The sequence below is a fragment of the Camellia sinensis genome, chromosome 6 (assembly GCF_055761805.1).
Source record: "Camellia sinensis isolate YWXY chromosome 6, ASM5576180v1, whole genome shotgun sequence".
Lineage (NCBI taxonomy): Eukaryota > Viridiplantae > Streptophyta > Magnoliopsida > Ericales > Theaceae > Camellia > Camellia sinensis.
In genome coordinates this window covers 150,150,399-150,174,077 of record NC_138966.1, presented here as the reverse complement: position 1 = coordinate 150,174,077, position 23,679 = coordinate 150,150,399, and the positions used below count along the sequence as shown (strand labels likewise).

The 23,679-nt window shown below is 37.3% G+C and overlaps 1 protein-coding gene and 2 long non-coding RNA genes across 3 annotated transcripts; 2 read left to right on the top strand and 1 right to left on the bottom strand.

Moving 5' to 3' along the window:
- The first annotated feature begins 5,595 nt into the window (after positions 1-5,595).
- SAD2 (ARM repeat superfamily protein) lies at positions 5,596-22,087 on the top strand. Its single transcript, XM_028262046.2, has 22 exons — positions 5,596-6,050; positions 6,281-6,416; positions 6,526-6,613; positions 7,151-7,300; positions 7,629-7,791; positions 8,308-8,492; positions 8,580-8,753; positions 9,634-9,779; positions 9,864-9,987; positions 10,077-10,257; positions 15,311-15,470; positions 15,772-15,813; positions 15,896-16,014; positions 16,102-16,300; positions 16,871-17,002; positions 18,078-18,181; positions 18,396-18,575; positions 19,681-19,820; positions 19,941-20,080; positions 20,253-20,413; positions 20,998-21,124; positions 21,228-22,087. The coding sequence occupies exons 1-22, from the start codon at positions 5,961-5,963 to the stop codon at positions 21,392-21,394; spliced, it is 3,108 nt and encodes a 1,035-aa protein (XP_028117847.2). The 5' UTR covers positions 5,596-5,960; the 3' UTR covers positions 21,395-22,087.
- LOC145792969 (uncharacterized) lies at positions 11,759-12,036 on the top strand. Its single transcript, XR_014333305.1, has 3 exons — positions 11,759-11,794; positions 11,837-11,878; positions 11,915-12,036. It is a non-coding gene; the product is annotated as an uncharacterized LOC145792969 (long non-coding RNA).
- On the bottom strand, positions 13,892-14,268 carry LOC145792968 (uncharacterized). Its single transcript, XR_014333304.1, has 2 exons — positions 14,141-14,268; positions 13,892-14,103 (listed from the first exon to the last, which is right to left on the bottom strand). It is a non-coding gene; the product is annotated as an uncharacterized LOC145792968 (long non-coding RNA).
- Positions 22,088-23,679: the final 1,592 nt, after the last annotated feature.

Genomic DNA, 23,679 nt, shown 5'->3' with positions numbered 1-23,679 from the left:
ATTTCAAGCCCAGCTCGCTCAAACTTGACAAGAAGATAAGACACATAAGAGCCTCATTCTGCCTATGTCCGGCCATGACTTGTTGGAAGTGGCTTACATGCATATATGGATCGGTCTTTCCGTCGTAAAGCGTGAACTTTGGCTGGTGGAAGCCCGCGGGAAGCGATATTGTTTCTACCTCCAGGGAGAAAGAAGTGGCGCTCAGCCTCGCCAAATCCGTGTCTGAAGGAGGAGGCACAACAAGGCGGGGTGGAGGCATTATGACCTCTTCACTGGCGCGACCCCCGTAGGATAACTGCTGGAATGCCGGCACCCTCTGAGTCTCCTGCCGGCGAGCCCGCTCCTCCAAGACTACTCGTAAATCTTTTGAACGAGGGAACCGCTGGAATGCCGGCACCCTCTGAGTCTCCTGCCGGCGAGCCCGCTCCTTCAAGACTACCCGTAAATCCTTTGAACGAGGGAAGTAGGAGTACCTTGACGTCGTCGCTGGACGTACGGGTCGGTAAGTGCTATCATGCGCACTAGATTTCTCTACGGGCGCGTCGGAATCTCCAACCTTGTAACTTCTGGTGATTGAAAGGGACGGAGTGTGCCACTGGTTCTAACTGCCTGAACGGCGGGGTTGGGTGCACTCACTGTGGTCTCCCACCCAAGCTACACCATTCCCTTTGACATGCCGCTTAAGATCCTTCATCTCCGCCGCCATTCTCCGGATGACGGCGTCTTGGTCCCTTAACTTGTGTTCCAGACGTTTGGCATGCGATTCTCTCCATCGCCGGTGACCGTCTGGACTCCGAGAATGACCAAAGCTTCTTTCGCGCTTATCCCGTGCGTCTTTTGAATGTCCTCCTGGAGAAGTCTCTAGGTCTGCCATCGGAGGAATGGCGGGGTGTCATTCTCTCTGTCTAGTTGACTCTGGGATAACTCCGTCGATGGCGGACAACAGAATCTCTTCGTTGTTCGCCATGGACGGCGATCAGATGAGCTGAGAAGATAAGGTTTTGTCTATCAAGTTTCCCACAGACGACGCCAATTGTATGGGAAGCAAATATTCAGGCGAGCTCGTACTCTTTTCTTCTAAGCTCCCTGTCTGTTCGATCGACTTGCGAACACAACGGCAGTAAGCTACCCGGCGGTGTGTGGCCGGAAAACCTCTCCGACGATCAAGTTAGCACACACTCAGGGATAGAGAGAGAGAGAGGAGAGAGTTGAATGTCTAAGTGTATCTCGCCAAATGATCATCTGTCTCAGCATGGGGGGCGCAGACACGCTTATATACTTTCTGCGCCCAAATCTGCTCTCATTAGTCTCTTGACACGTGGTGCTGCTCTCCCATCTGTCAGCACAAATTCAGCCAAACATCACCTAATCAAACCACTAATTAACATTGGCGGGAATGGGTAGTCCGCCGTAATCATCTCGGTTTCCTTCGATCGAGCTACTTATCGAGCCTAACAATGCCACTCGCGGAGCTCCATCACAACCGAGCTCCGTAGCACCCAGTACGGCCGAGCTCCAGACAGGTTAGGCCGGTCCAAGGGAGACCTTCCCGCCGAGCTACATACGTGACCATAAGACCCGGATCGGCAGACGATCATCTCGGCCTCATTCGACCGAGATACTTATCGAGCTCAACAGTGCCACTCGCCGAGCTCTATCACAACCGAGCTCAGCAACACTCCGATGCGACTGTGCTCCAGACAAGTTAGGCCGGTCTGCGGCAGATCACAATCACCAAGCTAAAAAGAGCGAACAAGAGAAGACAAGCTGGCAGAGGATCATCTCAGCCAACTCTGGTCTGGACTTCGGCCGAGCAAGCTTCACCACGGCTCGGCCCAACCCAGCTCGGCCCAAATACGCTTCGATCACATTCAGCCAGACTGGAACCGCGGTAAAAGCTAACCCATCAAATCCGAACCTATCTTCAGTCGTAAAAGCTTACTACTATCACTACCAAAATAAATAAATTATTTTTACAACTAAAATCCATCCCAACAATCAAAAACTAAATATTAAAATTTAAGTATTTTCAATAAAATATAAAAAAAACAGAGATACAAAATTTGACATGAAAAATTATAACTACAAAAATTTTATAGGCCGAATACAATTATGCGCAATAGAAAGCAGTTTTTTTAATTTATGTAAATTTATTTGCTTTTAATTTTACCTATTGAATTACTATACATGTATTTTATTATATAACCAAATAATAATAAATGATTTAAATTATTACTAAAATCTACTTAATCTAATCCATTTATTTGTTTCAAAATTATTTATAATTAATTTTAAAATTAAATTTTGAATCATTATTATCTAAAACCGTGCAGGTTTTATGCTAGTTGCACATAACATGAAAACTATACATATATTTTTGGCAAAAACATGGTAAATTTTACAATCTTGCCTCTCTTAGAATTTTGTTATGGTATATTTTTTGGCGTAGCCAACGTATGGAATGCCACACGTCATACATGGGTCGTATTTTTTGTTTAATTTTATTTTGTTTCCATCGAGATTAGAATATTTTAGAGAAATGTCTTGTAACTCAGATTTTGTGGCTCAAAAGTAGTTCAAATGGCCAAAACGACGTCGTTTTGGCCATTTTTATGTTGTTCTGTACTCAAAACGACGTCGTTTTGGCCATTTAAGCCACTTTTGAGCCACAAAATTTGAGTTACGTAGCATTGTCGAATATGTTATAAGGTATAGTTTGTTTTGAGCGATTGAGGGGATGAGATTAGATTATTAGTTTGTTCAAATTAATAGTCGGTTGTTTGGTTTAAAATTTTTGTACTGGATTATTAGTCTCAAATCCATTGAACTATTGTATCTTATGGGAGGGTGGGACATAAATGGAGAGATAATGATATATAAAATTAGGTGATGAAATGATTATTTTGACCCTCTACTATTTAACTATGTGTTATATTTAGTAAAATTTAATAAAATTTAAATGTCTCAATTTAAAAATAAAAGAATTTTATTTAATTTTTATTGATGTTTTATTTATTTAGTTTTTTAAAATAAATTTTTATAGATATTTTATTGATATTTTATTTTAAAATTTTGTTTTATTTAATTTCATTATTTAAATTTTAGTAGATGTTTTATTTAGTTTCATTATTTAATTATTATTGTTTTTAAAAATAAATTTATTTAAAATTTTAATTAAAAATAACATATATTTTTATTAATATTTTATTTATTTAATTTTTAAATAACAAATTTATTTAATTGTGTAAAAAATAAAATAAAATAATTCTTTATTTAATCTAGTTAAAAATAAGTAAAAAATAAAATAAAATAATTCTTTATTTAATCTAGTTAAAAATAATTAAAATATTAAATATATGTTTAATATTGTTATTACTTAGTAAATAATTGAAAAGGGTAAAATAGTTATTTAAACATTTATCATTCTTCATAATATCCTAAACAAACATAGGATTCAGATCCCATCCAACCAAATAGTCCACAATTTTTTGCCTAGAGATGGTCATCCAAGAGATATCTGATGGTGAAAATTCAACTGTTATAAACAATGATTTGATGAAAGTTCTAGCATCCTCAATTTGGTGAATTTTTTTTGATATCATTGATTTGATACTTATTTGATAAAATCATTGAAGTAGGAAAAATATTTTTTTCATCAAATTTAAAATTGATGACAGAATTGATGAATAATTGGATATGGTCTAAGAGCATCACTAACACTTCACCCAATTTTTTCAACAAATTTCACTTAAATTTAATAAAAAAAAATTGTTTTGATATCGAGTGTTCCAATAGGGTGATTTGGAATTTCATCAAACCACCAGACAGCTGGGAGCACAACCAACCAGTGTAAATTTTTCAAAAAAAATTGCAAGTAGGTAGTCGACCGTGGAGACAATTGAGAGGACATCCAGTCGATTATTCGATGTTCAAGAGGTAATAGCTCTCTATAGAAACTTGGTGAAAGGTTCCAGTATCTTCTATTAGATGAAAAATTTGAGTTATCCTCAATTTGATGAAACAAATGATGAAGCGTTTGAGCATCTCTAATGGTACATTTTTTTTTCTTTTTTTTTTTCTCCACCAGAGTTGAGTAAAAACTCCATTTGATATCAAATGCTCAAAATGAAGATTTTGAACTTTTATCAAAACACTGGTCGACCGACCAATGTATTTTTTTCATAATTTTGTTGCTTAGAGGCAGTCATATGAGAGGACATCTAGTGGTGGAAATTCAACGGTTATGAACAGTGATTTAATGAAAGTTCCCAGCGTCTTTAATTTGGTGAAATATTTTTGATATTTTCAATTTGATACTTATTTGATGAAATAATTGGAGCATGAAAATAGGTGTTTTTTCATCAAATGTAAATTTGATGACCAAATTAATGAACCATTGGAGATGGTCTTAAAGCATCTCCAACGGTGCATTTTTTTTCCCCACTGAATTTGAGTAAAAAATTGTATAAAAACTTCATTTGATATTAAGTGTTCCAACGGAGGATTTTGAGCTTTTATCAAAACATCGATCAACTGAGCGAACGATCGAACGGATGTCCGACCAGTCGACCGGCCAATGTATTTTTTTTCACAATTTTTTGTCTAAACGCGGTCATCCGGTGGTAAAAATTCAACGACAATGAACAGTGATTTGATGAAAACTATAAGCGTCTTCAATTTGGTGAAAGATTTATGATATCCTCGATTTGATACTCAATTGATGAAACCATTGGAGTAGAAAAAAATGTATTTTTTCATCAAATTTAAATTTGATGACATAATTGATGAACCATTAGATATGGTCTTAAAGCACAATTTTTGTACGATTTTTCATCAAATTTAAATTTTATGAAACAAAAGGAGATGGTCTAGGTCTTGTTTGAAAATTAGTTGTTTTAATTATTTTAATTTTTTTTTATGAAAAATGTACAAAAAAAAATAGGTAGTGATGTGATTTTTTAGCTAAAACCCCATTTGTCAAATGAAGATTAGAATGAAAAAAATAAAAAATAAAAATTTAAGAGCCAAAATAAAAAATAAAAAATATAAAAGGGACAAAGTATAATTTAGGAAGAATTTCAAAAAAAATAAGAAGTAATTTTTTTTTTTAAATGTTGGAGGTACAAGATTTATTTACATAATTTAATGTATAACTCATTGTACCTCAATCATTTTGAAATAATTTTTATTCTTTCAAATTTTTTTATAACTCCCTATACTTTACCCAATATTTTTATTTGATTTATATTTAGTTTAATATGACTTTAGAAAGTCAAAAAAAACAAAGAAAAAATATAAATAAATATGAATAAAATATAATTATATTTCCCTCATATTTTACACATATATTTTTATTTTTTTCAAATTTTACAAACAAACACTACTTTAGTTTAAAAAGTATGAAAAAGCCTCGGGACTCTATGTGATATAAATTAAATTTATTGAATGTAAAATTTATAAATTGAATAAATTTAAATTCTAAGATTATAATTTTAAATAATAAATTTATTGAATGTAAAATTTATAAATTGAATAAATTTAAATAATTAAGTTTGAATTAATAGTATGGAAAAAAAAGTATTTTTGGTCAACCGGGAAGGTACAAGGAGCAGGGGCGCGTGGGGTCAACTATTCGTGTAGTTAAACAAACACTCTCTCTCTCTCCCTAAAACCCTAATCATTTAAATGCCACCTTCTTCCTGGCAATGCTGTCTGTCTCTCTCCGCAACCCACCCTCTCTCCCTTCCCACTCTCTCCAACCCCCCCCCCCCCTCTCTCTCTGTATTGCCTCATAAATTCTAGCCTTCCATAAACCCTAGATGCACCAGATGATTTCTGTATAGGGTTTAGATTCACAACCATCTTAGCTCGATCCTCACAATTCACTTCCCATTCTTTCTCTCCTTCTCCTATTTTCATTGATACAAACATACATATAGATATATAAAAATACAAAAAAAATGGATCTTCATAGTCTCGCCGTCGTCTTCCAAGCTGCCCTCAGCCCCAATCCCGATGAACGCAAAGCTGCCGAAGAGAGCCTCAATCAGGTACTACCACTGCTGCTAAATTTTCAAATTTTGATTGATTTGTTTGTTTTAATTCACTTCATTACGCTGTTTTAAGCTAAATTTTGATCTAATATCAAGTGATTGGATTATTGGTTCAGATATATATATATATATATATATATTTTTTTGTGGGTAATTGATGAATTTAATTATTGTTAAATTTGTAGAAGATATACTAGAATTTGGGTACTGATAGTTACCTATTGCAGTTTCAGTACACACCTCAGCATTTGGTGAGGCTGTTACAGATAATTGTAGATGGGAATTGCGATATGGCGGTACGTCAGGTCGCCAGTATCCATTTCAAGAACTTCATTGCAAAGAACTGGTCACCACATGATCCGCGTACGCCTCCATCCAATGAGATTTCTTTGTTTTTATCGATGTGCTGATGTCTGTACTTTTTTTTTAAAGTTTTAATGCTTACTGTATGCATTTATGTGTGTCAATACAGATGAGCAGTCAAAGATCTTGCCCAGTGATAAAGACATGGTTAGGCAGAACATTCTTGTCTTTGTAGCCCAAGTCCCTCCTTTGTTGAGGTACAAAGTTGAGATATTTTTGATCAAAAAAATGTCCAATTTACTTTTCATTTGAAAACAAAAACCCCATGAAGCCAATCAATCCAAGGTGATATATTATATATAAAGAGATTTTATAGCAAATTAGACATTGAAGGGGTAAACTATGGGATTTTATTGAAAAACAAAGAAGATTGCCACAAAAAAAACTAGGGGCATGTGTATAATTTTTAGAGGGCCAAGGTTTGGGCCTTGGGGGTGTACTCCCTCCAAGGTCTCAAGCTCGAAACCTCCCAGGTGCAAACAATTTATTGGGGCTAGTCCATACAGGGCTTTGCCTTGGGCTTTAGTTGGGACCTCTGCAAGCGGATTGTGGGATTGGTCCCCCGGTTTAGTCGGTCCAATGGCTGGATACTGAGTTATAAGAAAAACCATTGATATTTTTGCATTTATATTAGTTCAGTGGTTGTATATAATACGTTTGTACTTACTCATATGAATATTAATCCTAGCCTTCACGGTTTTTGTCATTGTTGTTTGTTGTTTGTTTTTATGCAGAGTACAGCTGGGTGAGTGCCTCAAGACAATTATCCATGCAGATTACCCGGAGCAATGGCCCAGTCTTTTACAATGGGTGAAACATAATTTACAAGACCAGCAAGTTTATGGAGCTTTGTTTGTTCAGAGGATTCTTTGTAGAAAATACGAGTAAATTTATTGCTAGTCTATATCTGAAACAATAATTGTGTATTTTGTTCCTTGAACCACACCAGTAATTGTGTTTAGTGGGAGAAAAATTGCATTCATTTGCTTTAGAAATGGTAATTATTGTTTTGTCTCCATGCATGAGAGGCAGCTTCCCCTACTTTCCTTAAGAGATCACAATTGATAGAGTAATTTAAGGCTATGGTAATCAAATTTAAATCATACCGAATGTTGTCAATTCTCTCTATTGAAGGATTCAGTTGTAGTGTAGAATATTGTTCTTTTTGTAACTTTTACTAAACATATATTTTTATTCTTGTGTGCTTTGCAGGTTCAAGTCAGACGAGGAGAGGACACCGGTTCATCTCATTGTCGAGGAGACATTTCCTAATCTGCTAAGTATATTCAACAGCCTTGTTCAGATTGTCAACCCTTCATTGGAAGTGGCAGATTTGATCAAGCTAATCTGCAAAATATTCTGGTCATCCATATATGTATGTGCTTACATGGGCATTTTCATAGAAGGCCTTTGTATTAAAGTTTCCATTATTGCTCGGATGTTGCACTGTTCATATTAATAGATTTTGATAAAATGCTATTTTTTGTTAAGTTTTTTTTACCAATAGCATGTTATAACATGTTTGTGGAAGCTTTTTCGACTCTGTTGTATTTCCCTTATTTATTTAGGTAACTGTCACAGTCATGGTTTGGCAGTGATTTTGTTCTTCTTCTCTTTTTATGTAATGCTTTAAGGTTTGGGAATTGTGGTTTTCCGAAGGTATCTTGTTTTCATTGAACCAATATTTGGGAGAAGCACAACTTTCTTGGTTTTCAATAATTCTTATTGTTGGCATTTCATGGTACAATGAGCGAGAATAGAATGTAGTCCACATTGCATCATTTTACTCTTCCAGCTGCAGTCTTTTAATAAGAGTGCCAGTCTTGTATTGTTCAGCTTTAGAAAATCTTTTGATCGTTCATTTTCATATCTTGGCCATCTTTTGTTTCAGTTGGAGATTCCAAAACAGTTATTTGATCCAAATACCTTCGATGCTTGGATGGTTCTTTTCTTAAATGTATTGGAAAGGCCTGTCCCAGTTGAAGGCCAACCTGCTGATCCGGAGCTCAGGAAATCATGGGGATGGTGGAAGGTAAAAAAGTGGACAGTTCACATTTTGAACCGCCTGTACACCCGGTGAGTATCTAGTTATTGAATTTATTTGACCTGTATATGGCTTAGAATACCACAATTGATTTACGTCAAATTTTCATTTTGTCATAGATTTGGAGATTTAAAACTTCAAAACCCAGAAAACAAAGCTTTTGCCCAAATGTTTCAGAAGAACTATGCAGGAAAAATTTTGGAGTGCCATTTGAATTTGTTGAATGTGATTCGCGTTGGTGGCTATTTGCCCGATAGAGTTACAAATCTTGTTTTGCAATATATAAGCAACAGGTTTGTTTACAACTTCCATTCATTTCATTATACGAGTTTCTCCTTCTGTTTCATCTGTATTCTGTTATTTGGTAAACATTACTGCTTAGGCATTGAATTTTTTTGGTTGTTGTTTTCTTTTTCTCTTCCCTAGGGAGTTATGTTGGTTCATAGGTTGGTCATACTTGAAGCAGTAAATTTTTTTTTGAAGTAATTTGTGTTGTAGAATTTTTATGTGCTAAATGTTGGAAACATTTTAAGCTGGCTCTAGAAAAATTCTTTTTCCATTTTTTTTTTTGACAAGAAAATTTCTGTTAGAAAAAAGTAATAAGGGCATGCAACCCATATAAATTAGACAAAAACCTGTAGAAGTGTCTAGGAAGATTCAACAACTAACATCTAACAATACTAAAGTATCAACAAAATTCTAAAATTGCTCCAGGTTGGGTCCAACCTAGATCCAGCTATACAGAATAGCAACAAAACTGCTCTTATAAGTGGGTGTTAGTGAAAATCTAGTTTTTATAAAAAAACAAATAAATAAACTTGACTTTTAATTGAATGAATATTTGTTGAATGTATATGAGTGCATAATTCTTGACATATTTTATGTTATATGATACCTTACTATGATTGCAGCTACAATTGTTATGTATGTTATAGGATGGCCTATAGTAATTGTAAGTGTGATTGTTATGCTGTGGAATATGTAGTTATTCAATTTTTGTTTGTGTTATGGTGCATTATTTCACTGTCTTTGGATGAAATATTTAAATATGACATATAATAAACATATAAATTTATATATTTTTGTGCGTGTCTCTGTGTTTTGCCACATGTCTGTGCCCGTGCTTTCTTAGATTGTGATTGTCCATCCCTATGAGTTTTAAACTGTATGCAGTGTTTCGAAGACCAGTATGTACAATCAGCTGCTACCAAGACTTGATGTTGTTCTTTTTGAGATAATTTTTCCACTTATGTGCTTTAATGACAATGATCAAAAGCTTTGGGATGAAGACCCACATGAATATGTGAGGAAGGGATATGGTGAGTTATGGGAATCTAATTTTGTCACCTAAGATCCCGTTGTCAGCTGCTTTTTGCATTGTCATATACTCTTCTTTGTTGCAGATATAATTGAAGATCTGTATAGTCCCAGGACCGCTGCGATGGATTTTGTGAGTGAGTTGGTAAGAAAGCGTGGGAAAGAGAACCTTCAAAAGTTTATACTATTCATCGTGGAGATTTTTAATAGGTATTTCATTTTTTTGTCTATGATATTCTCTTTGGTAATCTGTTGTACTTGGATGCAGTAAGCTCATCCTTTGTCCTTTTCTAATCCAGATATGATGAGACAACGGTGGAATATAAGCCCTATCGACAGAAAGATGGTGCTCTTCTAGCTATTGGGGCACTATGTGATAAATTGAAGCAAACTGAGCCTTACAAGTCTGAACTGGAGCGTATGTTAGTTCAACATGTTTTCCCTGAGTTCAGCAGTCCTGTGGGACATCTTAGAGCCAAGGTGTGTCTCTCTTTTGTATTTGTGCCTTCTCTTCCTCTTACTATGAAATCTTGTGGCCTAGTTTAAATATCATGTTCTATCATGAGTGCGTTATCTGTTTTGTTCTTTATTTATTGTCGTTGTATAGGGCTGTTTCCTAAGTGAACCAAATATTACATTAGAAAAATCTGTGTTTCTCTTTTGTATTTGTTTCTTCTCTTCCTAACTATGAGTTCTTGTGGCCTAGTTTAAATACCGCGCTCTATCATGACTGCACAAACAAGAGCTGACTTTTTTGGAAAAATTGCACAGGCGGGGTGCACAAACAACACGATGCTGTTCGGCCCGTGGGGGCTCATCATGGGTCCCGTTTTGATAATCTGAACCGTTCAATGTATAGAACTCGTTGAGTACTATAATATGACTGTAAAAATCACGTTGATTGGATATCGCTAATTAAATGATCAAATCAGTTTTGTATAAAAAATGGATGGTGTTATAATTAACGATTGAAAAAAAACTAATCTGATCAGATAGCTATTGATATTCGATCAATGTGATTTTTTATAAGCATATAGTATTCGATGAGTTCTACATATTGAACGGTTTCGATTAGCGAAACGGGACCCGTGGTGGGTCTCCACGGGCCGAACAGCACCGTCCAATTCAATGTCCAAAAAAGAGGGAACCATCTCCTAGCCTATATTTTGCACACGCTGCCCTTTAGGACATCCCACCATATTGCCTATTCTATCCCAATCTTCTCCTATACACTTATTTATACAATTTTTTAATACACATTTTTTCGTAAAATGTCAAAAAGTTAGCCCAAACAACCATCTTTTTTTCCTTAACTTTTTATTCTAAAAAGTCAAAAGTGCACTTATTTAGGATATCCTAAACAACCCCTTACTATTTTTATGGTGCGTAATGTGTTATAATCAAACTAGCTAAGTAGTAAAGTATTGCTGTCCAACAGTGATGCAGGGCACTTGTTCTCTGTATTCACAAGGACAATATTATATCGTATTCTTTCTGGAAAATTGTATTGAGAAAACACATGGTGTGTTTTATCTATACAGGGTTTATCTATACAGCCACAATTATTATGCCAACTAGGGGTTGTTTGGGATGACTTAAATAAGTACACTTTTTGTCTTTTTACGAAAAGATGTGCAGAAAAGTAGAGAGGTGATGTGATGGAAAAAAGATAAAAAAATAAAAAAATGGATTATTTTTGGGTTGCCAAACTTGGCCTAAATCTTTGTTGAAAACTCATCAATAGAACAGTATTATGCAGGTGCACCTATATTAAGTTGCCTACATGTCTTAGGCCTTGTTTGGCATATTCTAAAAAAGTTAAAAAGTTAAAAAGTCACTATCCTATTTAAGTCATATCATTTTATTTAAGTTGTAAGAAATAATGTATAGAGAAAGAGAGAGAATAAATTGTATGTATTATTATTGATTGATATATTGATCTCTATTACAATGATTCATGATTCCTATATATAGAAGAGGGTGAGTGTGTAGTAGGTAAGGAGTAGGTGAAGTGGAGGTGGTAGTGGTGTAGTGGATTAGGTTTAGTGGAGTAGGTGAGGTGGTAGTGGTGTAGTGGGTTAGGTTTAGTGGAGTAGGTGAGGTGGTAGTGGTGTAGAGGTTTAGTGGAGTAGGTGAGGTGGTAGTGGTGTAGTGGGTTAGGTTTAGTGGAGTAGGTTTAAGTGGGTGAAGTAGGTGGAGAGTAGATGAATTTTAACAGCCCCCCGCAAACTCAAGGGGGATAGGAACTAACCAACTTGAGTTTGGAGAGAGTAACAAAACAAGAAAATACATAAAAATAAAAGAGGATAAGAGACACTGTATGGTCGTGTCAGACCATTGGTGAAGACACTGGATGGTGGTGTCATAACGTTGTAGAGGACACTGTATGGGGGTGTCATAACCATGTGGAGGACACTGTATGGTGGTGTCATAACGGTGTAGAGGACACTGGATGGCGGTGTCAGATCGATGTAGAAGACAGTTTATGGGGTCATGTCGGACCGTTGTAGCAGACATTGTGTGGTCGTGTCAGACCGATGTAGAAGACAGTTTATGGGGTCATGTCGGACCGATGTAGAAGACAGTTTACGGGGTCATGTCGGACCGTTGTAACAGACACTGTTGTGACAGTTGTTGTGACAGTTTACGGAGTCTTGCTGGACCCTTGTAGAAACTAACCGGAATCAATGTCGGGACAGTTTACAAAGTCTTGTCGGACCCTTAAAAAGTCGCACCCTCAAAAGGTGTGCCCAATCTTTCAAAAGGCGTGCCATCAAAAGGCGTGCCCAATTCATCAAAAGGTGTGCCGGACATGATGGCGAGGCACGTGGGCGCCTTGGCTTGCGCGCCCGTTTTGTCGTCTGGTGGCAAGAGTCGCGCGATGTGCGTGGCTGCCTCGGCTATTTAACCAAGACGGAGGCTGAGGCTGAGGCAGACAAAAAACTTCTGAAAATCCTCTGAAACAAACTCTTCCTTTGCTGAGAAACTCTGTAATACTCTGTAACCAACCCGTCTCTGAAACACTCAGCAACATGGCCTCTTCTTCCCGTCCAGCTACCCAGAACATGGCCTCCTCTTCCCGTGGTCTGCTCACGCTCTTTCCAGAACTGAACGAGTCCACAAGAGAAATAACTGGTGCGATGGCCAGTGAACCTCAACCAAACACCTCTGTGTTTGCTCCGTTGAACTTTCCGATGCGGTCGGTGGAGCAAAAAATGGCGGTGCAAACTGATATTGAGGCCAATCAGTATACTCTGAAGTCATGTGTGGAAACCATGACTGCGGTCACAAACTTGTCGCACCGGCTGCAGAGCAGGACAAATGAGGTGCAACAGTTAAACTCCCAGCTGGCTCTGCTCCAACGCATGTATAAGGATGCGCGAGCAGAGATAAGTGTGCTAAAGGCAGAAAATAAGGAGCTGAAGCGGAAGGCCAGTTTTATGTTCCGATTTGGAGGGCCGCCATATGCTGCAATGGAGGAGCAGGGAGTAGTGATCATGCCCAGTGGAGTGGGAAATACGGAGGCAACACCGGCAAGGGCCGCCCAAGACGGTGGCAAGAAGAAAAAACCGGCGGAATAGGCGAGAAGAAAAATCTCACTGTTCCGATTTGTGTTGGTTGTGTTTTGTTTTGTTTTGTGTTTTTTTATTTTTATTTTTTTTTTTATTTTTATTATTTTTTTTTTATGGTGTAAAATGCTGATCGGGGTTGATCCCCGGCATGAAGAAATGACAAGTTTGTAAAATGTTGTTTTTTTTTTTTTTTTTTTTTTTTTTGGGAGTGTTTTGTTGAAAAAATAAAAATAAAATGAAAGAAAACAAGGGAGAAAGAAAATAGATAAAAAATATTTATAGATGGATTATATGAAAAACATCAGTGCGATTGTTTCAAAATAAAGTGGGGTATTTAAAAAAGAGGAAAAGTGACTAGGAAAAAATAAATAAAAATAAGTGTTTTTTGAAATCAAATGGAGGAGAGAGAGGGACAAACCCATGTGATAAAGTGGAGAGAGAGTCGGTGAGTGGGGTGCAAAAGGTGAAGGAGAAATGATGGATTGAAAATGGTTTGGGTCAAAAGTGGACACTGTTAGTGGGGAACATGAGTGCATTGATTATTTGATATAATAATAATAATAATAAAAATAAAAAGTTAGAACAGTTGGAGAGAATGAGTGGAGTATGGTAAGGGTTTCATCCAAAGCCAAAATTCCTGCAGCGAATCACTTCGCAAATCCTAGCATGAGTTTTTTCTCTTTCCAGGCTTATTCATGAATTTCCTGGTGATTTCAAGAGCCTCTGGTGGCATTGTGGCAGAGAACACCCCAACCTGGATTTTGGGTGGCAGCAACTGAGAACACCCCAACCTGGATTTTGGGTGGCAGCAACTGGAAAATATCATAGATCTGATTTTTAAAAACCTCGTGACAGCATTTCATCAGCTTCATCCAAGACAAACATTTTGATGTAAACAGGGCGAAGTGATTGTCTCCGCAACATGTCAAACACACGACCAGGAGTACCAACAACAACATGAACCCCACTGGAGAGAATGCGCTGATCTTCGCGCACACTAGTCCCTCCAACACAAGCATGAACCTTCACACTTTGCTGGGCAAGTTCAAGAGTGGGTGGAAGAACCAAAGCTTGGCACTCAACCAAGCTATAATCTAGCTGCTGCAGAATTCCAGAGCAGAATGTTGCAGTGTTTCCAGTTCCAGACTGTCTCGTCATATGAGGTGAAGAATTCTTCTCCATCAGCCTCACACATGACTACAGTTGCACAAATCTTTGTTGATTTTATCAGCGGAATAGGTTGAGGCCCGGCGAGCGGCTAAGGTGAGGTTGCCGCCCGCCGGGGAAGCGAAAATACTAGGTTTTAAACCAGCTCTGATACCATGTAAGAAATAATGTATAGAGAAAGAGAGAGAATAAATTGTATGTATTATTATTGATTGATATATTGATCTCTATTACAATGATTCATGATTCCTATATATAGAAGAGGGTGAGTGTGTAGTAGGTAAGGAGTAGGTGAAGTGGAGGTGGTAGTGGTGTAGTGGGTTAGGTTTAGTGGAGTAGGTGAGGTGGTAGTGGTGTAGTGGGTTAGGTTTAGTGGAGTAGGTGAGGTGGTAGTGGTGTAGAGGTTTAGTGGAGTAGGTGAGGTGGTAGTGGTGTAGTGGGTTAGGTTTAGTGGAGTAGGTTTAAGTGGGTGAAGTAGGTGGAGAGTAGATGAATTTTAACATAAGTCACATCACCTCTCTATAACATCACTTCAAACTCAACCCATACCCAACCCATATTTCATAAAAAGTCAAAAAGTGCACTATTTAGAACATCCCAAACCACCCCTTATTAATCTCTTGCCTCAAATGGCTTGTGGGTGGATTTGTTGGAGGAACGTGACTCCCACCCTAACCTGGGGCGTTTCATCCTATCAAATTTACATGGCTTATCTCGGCAGTTATTCCTCTTTGCAATCTTCTTTGTTTTTTTAGCTTATTCTCTGCTAAGTATATTTTGTTCTGGAATATTAGGCGGCGTGGGTTGCAGGACAATATGCCCATATCAACTTTTTGGACCCAAACAATTTTCGTAAAGCATTGCATAGTGTTGTTGCGGGGATGCGTGACCCAGAGCTTCCAGTTCGTGTTGATTCAGTCTTTGCATTGCGTTCATTTGTTGAAGCTTGCAAAGGTACATGTTTGCTTGACATTCTTGTTACACTAACTAAAAAATAAATAAAAATAACGCCCAATCAGTACACATTAATGTGTGTTTGGGAGGGGAAAGATTGAGTACACGCCTAACCTTTGGCATAATGCACAAAGTGATGGCCCCAAGATTTGAACCCATGACCTTAAGGTTATTAGGCCAAATCTTAATCATTAAACCAATAGTCACCCCTCTTGTTACTCGAACTTGTGGAAAAAATTTATTCTGGGGTTTTTTAATATCTTATTACATCAAATATTGGATCATCTTCTTTGTTCCACAGATTTGAGTGAAATCCGACCAATTCTTCCACAGCTTCTTGATGGTATGTGATTTATGGAATTATACTTGAGAATATTAACTGGAGTTGTGCATCTCCTTTAACGGATTTTTCCTTGTTGTGTCAGAGTTTTTTAAACTTATGAATGAAGTTGAAAATGAGGATCTTGTATTTACTCTCGAGACTATTGTGGACAAGTTTGGGGAGGAGATGGCACCGTATGCTCTTGGATTATGCCAGAATCTGGTAATACTTGCTTCATTTGTCTTTAGGATAATTTATCCTGCATTTCTTTATTTTGTCTTCTCTGGAAATCTTATTTTCGTATTCTAGGCTGCTGCATTTTGGAAGTGTATGAACACCGCAGAAGCTGACGATGAAGCTGATGATCCTGGTGCTTTGGCAGCAGTTGGTTGTTTGCGTGCCATAAGCACAATTCTTGAATCTGTGAGCAGGCTTCCCGACCTTTTTGTCCACATTGAGCCAACTCTGCTTCCGATAATGCGTAGGATGTTGACCACTGATGGGCAAGGTATTTGTGCGAGTTTCAGCATGTTTGTTTATACCACTGATAATTTTGTTGCGAGTTGGATGTTGTATATCTTAACCTAGATATATTTGTTGTGCTATTATTATTATTTGTTTTTTATTTTTTCTATTTTTTTCCTTCAGTATTCAAATTTTATATGAAAATTTTGGAAGTAGCTGTCCACCTTACCAAGACAGGAAAAAAAAGCTGCTAAGATCTTGAAGTGGTTATTATATTACATATTACATGTATGAGTGTCAAGTATGGTTGTGAAAATCGAGATCCTACGTTAGATTCCTGTGAAGGTCTTGAGGATCAGATCAAGGATTGTTATTCTACTTTCTATTGTTAGAAGAATAAAATAAAGGGAAAAAAACTTCTGTAATTGTTTGTTTTGGTTCTCTTCTCGCATATTACTTAATTATGAGCTTATGCTCTTTGAATAAGAAATTCATTGGTTTTTTTTATCTATGTCAAATGTCTTATTTGGTAATTATGTACTTTTATTCGTAAAAGAGTTTTTTTTTTCTGGATGAGCATTCACATATCCATTTAATATATACTTTCTTGCAGAGGTCTTTGAGGAAGTTTTAGAAATTGTGTCATATATGACGTTTTTTTCGCCTACAATATCCCTGGAAATGTGGAGTCTATGGCCATTGATGATGGAAGCATTGGCTGATTGGGCTATTGATTTCTTTCCAAGTACGTGCATCTACATTACATTCTCATGCCTTCTCTTCATTAATTATTTTTGTATCTGTTTCTTATGGCTGCGTTTTGGGATTTCTTTCCAAAGAGCTTTTTTTTTTTTATATTATTTTTTATATTTTAAATGCTTTATTTTATGGATAGAAATCATTCAATGATGAATTTCTTTTGTTTTCTGCCTAGTTTGTGATGTCAGTATCAGTTATTTCCTGATGATAGAGATCAGTGATGTATTAGAAATCTTAGCCAGAAGTATCAAGAGAGATTTTCAAATATGTTCCTGAAACCGGTTTGTAAGATATAAGAAAAATTAAATATTTGACTTTTGATACTGTATATAAGAAAGATTACATATATTATCTTTGCCATAATCATTATTTGCCTATTTAATGGCTTCTAGAATTCCATTTTCAGCATTTTCCTCATTAGTAACATCATAGGCCGTAGATTACTACCTCTCAACATATTTGTAAGTAATCTAGGGCCTAAATTTCCAAAGACCGGTCTTCCCAAAAAAGTCAAAACAGTATGACTTTTGATAACACTGGATCTGAGCAGAGTGGGAATATGCACTTTTGGATGACTGAAGAACCAAATTACTTACTGACAATTTTACTATAATCATAATAGTCGATATTCAATAATGGTCATTGGTTGGTGCCGTGTTGTGGCATCAGCCTGTTAAGGTAATCCGAAGGGTTGTTTTGGTTATTTGGTGTCTGTTTGTTAACTTGTCTAACTGGAATTGTTGGTTTTCATGGTGCATGGCTGAGTGTCTATAGTTTTCTGTGATACCGAATGAATAACTGAAAGGGTACTTAACTCCCATCATTTGCTGGTGGGCTGCATCTGTATGAAGTTCTCAATTCATTTTTTGCAACCCCATCCTCCCCTCTCAAGGTCTTCATGGTGTAGGAACTATTGGTTAACTTTTCAGTAGGGTGGATATTATGTTGTCTTCATAATTTTTCTTATGTCTTACAAATATGCAATTCTTTGTAGAGCAGCTTCCATGTGTTTCTTTCTCTCTTATTTACTTTAGTTCTTTTGGATTTCTATATTTGTGTAGATATCTTGGTTCCGTTGGACAACTATGTATCCAGAAGCACAGCACATTTTCTGACATGCAAAGAACCAGACTACCAGCAAAGCCTTTGGAATATGCTTTCATCTGTGAGTTCCTTCATCTTTATCAAAACTACGTTTTGACCAGTAGCTACTTAATTATCAGGCACAATGTGTACAAATAGAATTTATGCATGTATCTGGACCAACTGCTCATCATATAACTGGATTTCATGCTTCTCTTTCCTGCTTCCTATGATTTTTCTTTGTTCCCTCTCCCAGATAACAAAGGCTGCATTCTTTTTTTTCTTTTGTCATGCAGATCATGGGAGATAAAAATTTGGAGGACAGCGACATCGAGCCTGCTCCTAAGCTCATCGAAGTGGTGTTTCAGAACTGCCGAGGACAAGTGGATCAATGGGTTGAGCCATATCTTAGGATTACAGTTGAGCGGTTCCGTCGAACTGAGAAAGCATACTTGAAATGCCTTTTGATGCAAGTGGTAAGCAACATGGAATTTCCCTTTTCTAGAAACAGAAGGCATCCCCTCAAAAGGGCTCCATCCCTTAGATATCCATTTTTTCTTGAGAATTCTGCCGCTGTGGTTGATCTTTCAATGTTTCCTTCTTGTCACTTTCTTTTTTATTTTGTGTAAATTGGGTTGGGGAGAGGGATGCGGTGGAGGAGAGGTGTTTGTGATGCTTAGAGTGATAGGGCATGTCTTATGTTGTATGAGCAAAAGGTTTGAAACCGCCATTGGATTGGTCCTATCTACAGGGGAGTATGACACAAACAGATATTTAAGAATGACTCTGGGAACATAGTATGCTTTGAAATGCTTATGCTAATGACCCCTTTCTAAATTTTGTATAGCACACTTTCAATTGGGGTACGTGAGAAGGTGGGGCTTAAATTATGTGTTTGTGTGTATATTTATATATAGAATTAATGTATCATGTATGTACATGTGTGCCGACTGAGACATTTAGTTCCTGATTTATTACCGGACACTACTACAAATTGGGAACACTAATGCATAGTGCACAAGCAAGCTTGATTGGGCCTGATCTAAGGAGGGAAAACCAAACTTGCATATCTCTTGGTTTGCCAGCTTTGAAGTATGGATTTGTAAACCTGAATGTTCTGTTGTGTAGTACACGTACTCTAAAAAACATGTACTATGATTTTTTAAGTGATGGGTTAGGTTTAGCCACTTAGCAACAGATTCTCTAATCTGAGGAATGTCCCTTAAGGTTTAGAACTTGCTTCAATTCTTACGAAAAGTTGCGCATTATTTGTTTAGACCAAAAAGAAGAAAGAAGGCTTATTCACAGTGAACTTTTGTGACTTTGAGACAGTTTCTGTATGCCCATAATAGGAAATTGCTAGATATTAGGGATTCCTCCAAACAACGCATGTTCTGCAAGGAAGAAAGCGTAGCATTTACCATTATTGATTAGTGCATGGTGGGTATAGTTTTTACCTTTAAGTGCGACATCATTTACAATGATGCATGTAATTTTACTGGGGTGTGTACGAGATTTCTTATCATGCATTGAAGATTCTCTTGAGGTGAGTATTTTGTGAGGATTTAATTTGTTTTGCAGATTGCTGATGCTCTTTACTACAATGCATTTTTTACTCTCAACATATTGCAAAAGCTCGGTGTTGCTACGGAAATCTTTAACCTTTGGTTCCAGATGTTGCAGCAAACTAAGAAGAGTGGAGTACGGGCTAATTTTAAAAGGTGATTTTTCATTCTGGTTCTCTGAACAGCCTCCATCCCCTCTTCTCCCAATCAAAAGGAGGACAAAAAAACCACTCTTCTCTTCTTTGGTGTCTCATGCATGTGATGCTTGTGTTGCAGAGAACATGATAAGAAAGTCTGCTGCTTGGGGTTAACGTCACTGCTTCCACTTCCTGCCAATCAATTGCCGGGGGAGGCTTTAGGACGTGTTTTCCAGGCTACTCTTGATCTACTTGTTGCATACAAAGAGCAATTAGCAGGTTGCTATTATTTTTTTTCCTTCCTCACTTCTCTTCCTCTCCCATTTTTCATCTAATTTTTTCTGAGTCCAGACTGTTTAGTTTTCCTACTTAAAATGAGCACTGTCTGAGTAGTTACTGTTCTACTTGTCATTTTATAATCTTACGTGTTGTTTTGATCGAACATGGACAGAAGCTGCCAAGGAAGAAGAGGCCGAAGATGACGATGATATGGATGGTTTGCAAACTGATGATGAGGATGATGATGGAAATGGGTCTGACAAGGAAATGGGAGTTGATGCGGAGGATGGGGATGAAGCTGACAGTTTAAGATTTCAAAAACTAGCTGCACAAGTGCGTAAATCTCTTGAAATTACTTCTTTTATTAATGATGCAGTTTGGTGATAATGAAATGAAATGATCATTTCTATTAAACTACAATTTTATTTGGCATGCTGAAAGAGAAAGTAACATTGCTTCTTGATGTTGAATTTGTTTAGACTATAAGTCCTCTCATGCACAGCTGTTTATTGTAACAAAAAATTGAGAATAGAAAATCTATCTATAATATTCAGCTACAAAGCCAGTGATGTAGAAACTGTCATCTTGGGGTTGGTTGGCATCCCAAAATCAGTTTAAATGAAGGACCAAAAAAAAAAGTTGAATCCGATTTTGGTTTTATAAAACTTGGAAAAAGTTACTCTGTAGTATATGTCACATGGGCAAACATATGTTTCTGTTGTTTGTCTAAGCAAAGCGGGTTCTATTTCGATACATCACTTTAAGATGTGTCTTTATATGTGCTCCTAAAATTTCACTTTCTGATGTCGGTGCTTTTTTCTTGCTTGGCTCACTCGATTTTTATCATTTATCTCCCATATGTATTTAATTCACTGAGTCTTTCACCTGATTGTACTTTTTGACATTTTGGGTCGTAGGCAAGGGCTTTCCGTCCAAATGATGACGACGATGACGACTCAGATGATGACTACAGTGATGATGAAGAATTGCAATCGCCCATTGATGAGGTTGACCCTTTTGTTTTCTTCGTGGATACCATTAAAGGTAAAGTGCAAATGTCTTCTGTTTGGTTAATCATGAATTTTTATTGGGATTGTGTTGGCTGACATGAAACTTCTCCGTTTTTTCCTTCAATTTCTGAATGAAGCTTTGCAAGCATCAGATCCATTGAGGTTTCAGAACCTCACACAGACGCTTGACTTCCATTATCAAGCGCTAGCAAATGGTGTTGCTCAGCATGCTGAGCAGAGAAGAGCAGAGATTGAGAAGGAAAAATTGGAGAAAGCATCAGTGTCTGCTGCAGCTGCCTCGTGATTTCAGTTGGTGGAAACAACATTGTAGCTCGAATTTTGCTCTGCTCCCCCAGTTCTTTGGTTACACCATTTCTTTTGTAATGGTTTAGGAATACCAGGAGTTATTGCAAAGTCTGGATGGAGTTTTTGGTTGGTTCATCTGTCATGGAGGTCTGTGAACCAAAAAAACTGTCATTCAGGTCCCAAAGATGAGCAAAAAGTAGAGAAGCAAACTCTGCTGCTCCTCGTTCTTGAGCATGGGTTTGGATAAGTCATTTTGTCTGGTGAGTCGGCTATTCTATGGCAGAAGATGCCTTTCCCCACATTTTCTATTCTCAATGGGTGTCATGTAGTTGTAGTTACAATTTCATAGTGATCAAATTTTCGATTATTGTTGTGAGAAGCCCTTGTATCTGGTTTAGAAAGGGAGGGTGGTTTCATGCATAGTGTCCATGATGTGTCATTTCATCCCCATAGGTATCAAGTGCAGTGTTGATGGCTGTCTTGAAATTTTTATATGCATTTGGAGGGGGTGAGGGTGAAACTACAATTTTTTTTTTTGTTGAAAATTTTCGGTTAATAGTCTTATGAATATTATATTGTGTCATTGGTTAATTTGGGGTTTGGAGGTTTTGGTCATAGCAAGGAGGCTTGCTGTAAAACAGTTGTTTCATTCTTTATATGTGGATTAATGGAGAGAATATTGGTTTTTATATGCTTTTGACACTTGTTTCCTTTATTCCAACCCCCATGTAATGTGGTATGCTTGTATCAAACATTGTTATCTGACTAGGATAATATGATTTTTGTATTTTGGCTTGGGGTGGAGGTATGAAAATGTTTCTACATTTGATAATTCTCGCATAAATGCTCTTCTATCGGGTGCTTCTATTTACACACTACATTTTGTATCAAGGCACATCATTAATTAATTATTTTTTATTACAATAATGACCTTACCTAAAATGACCAAAATGACCAAATACACACCTTAGTTGAATACACAACATTCATTAGTCAAATTACCATTTTGGACAGAATTCTAATTACACACCAACCATAACCAGTGTTGCACTTTCGTCGGTTGCTCCCAGCTCCGGCTGAGGAAAAGGCAGTGGTCGTGGTAGGCGGTGATGATGCAATCCTTCTTGGTGATCACCGCTTCCATTGTGATCGCCATAGCTTTTTGGCCGTCGTAGAGGTGGCAAAAATCACGGATCAACTTCGCTTTGTAGAGCGAATCGGCGACGATCTCCATCTGACGCATCATTGCCATGTCTCGGAAGATGGTTATGAGCTTTTTGGGGGTGATGGTGATGGTGCGAGACAGTGTTCGCAGTTGTGGTTGGTTAAGGGGACGCTGGTCTCGATGGTGATGGAGGTTGAATCGTCGGTGGAGAATGAATGGCGGAGAGATTGGGTGTATGAGACCACGGTGGAGAACGGCTTCAGCAGATTCAAATATTGCTGAGTCAAAGCCATCTTGATCGATCGATTGCTTGACTTTTCTCTGATCTCTGCTCGTTTTCTCTCTCTAAAATGGAGCTTGAGAATTTGAAGGGTTTGGTATGTGAGAGACAGTGAGGGAAGATGAAAGTATGTTTGTATCAATTGATGGGTAGTGGATAGTGTGAGAGTAGCCGGAGAAAGAGAAGGAGGAGGAGGGGGGCGACGACGGAAGGGATGGTAGTCGTCGGTGATGGTGGTAGTTAAGATTAGGGTTAGAATTTGGTAAGGGTTGGAGAGTTGAAAACATTAGGATATTTTGGTATTTTGCCTTTTTTTTTTTTTTTTTTGAATTTGAAGTGTGTATTAAGTGGTGTGGGACTAAGTGTAACAATGGAATGTTGTGGTGTGTGTTAAGAAAAATTATGTTTTTTCAAATTATTGAAGGTGTGAGCTGAGTAGTAGTGTGCCTTAAGATCAAATGTGGTGTGTAAATAGAGACACCCTCTTTTATCGGCTAAATATTTGGAATTTCGAGGGTTTTTAGCTTTCACAACTTTCTTGATCAATATCATAAAAATTTTATAATAAAATGTAGGCTGCCTGTGCTTTGCTGAAGTTCTTTGGGTAAGTGCAACAACTGCTTTAGTAATTGCCAAATGTGTAGTTAAGTTTCATGGCTGGCTGTCAATGATATTTAGCTGTGGGTAAGGGTCTCTCAGGCCAAGTTAGACCGAAAAATGGTACCTACTGTGGATTGCTTTTCTTCTGTTTGAATGATGAATCTTCTTGTCAAAACTTCTTGACTAAAATGATAGCTGAAGGTTATGTTTGTTTGGGAATTTGGCTAGATACAGTGTT

Bases quoted from the DNA above. Each gene is read 5' to 3' on its own strand.
- SAD2 (XM_028262046.2), top strand. From the start codon at position 5,961: ATGGATCTTCATAGTCTCGCCGTCGTCTTCCAAGCTGCCCTCAGCCCC. The intron at 6,051-6,280 runs GTACTACCACTG...TACCTATTGCAG, and splicing joins CCGAAGAGAGCCTCAATCAG to TTTCAGTACACACCTCAGCA. The intron at 17,003-18,077 runs GTACGTGCATCT...ATATTTGTGTAG, and splicing joins GGCTATTGATTTCTTTCCAA to ATATCTTGGTTCCGTTGGAC.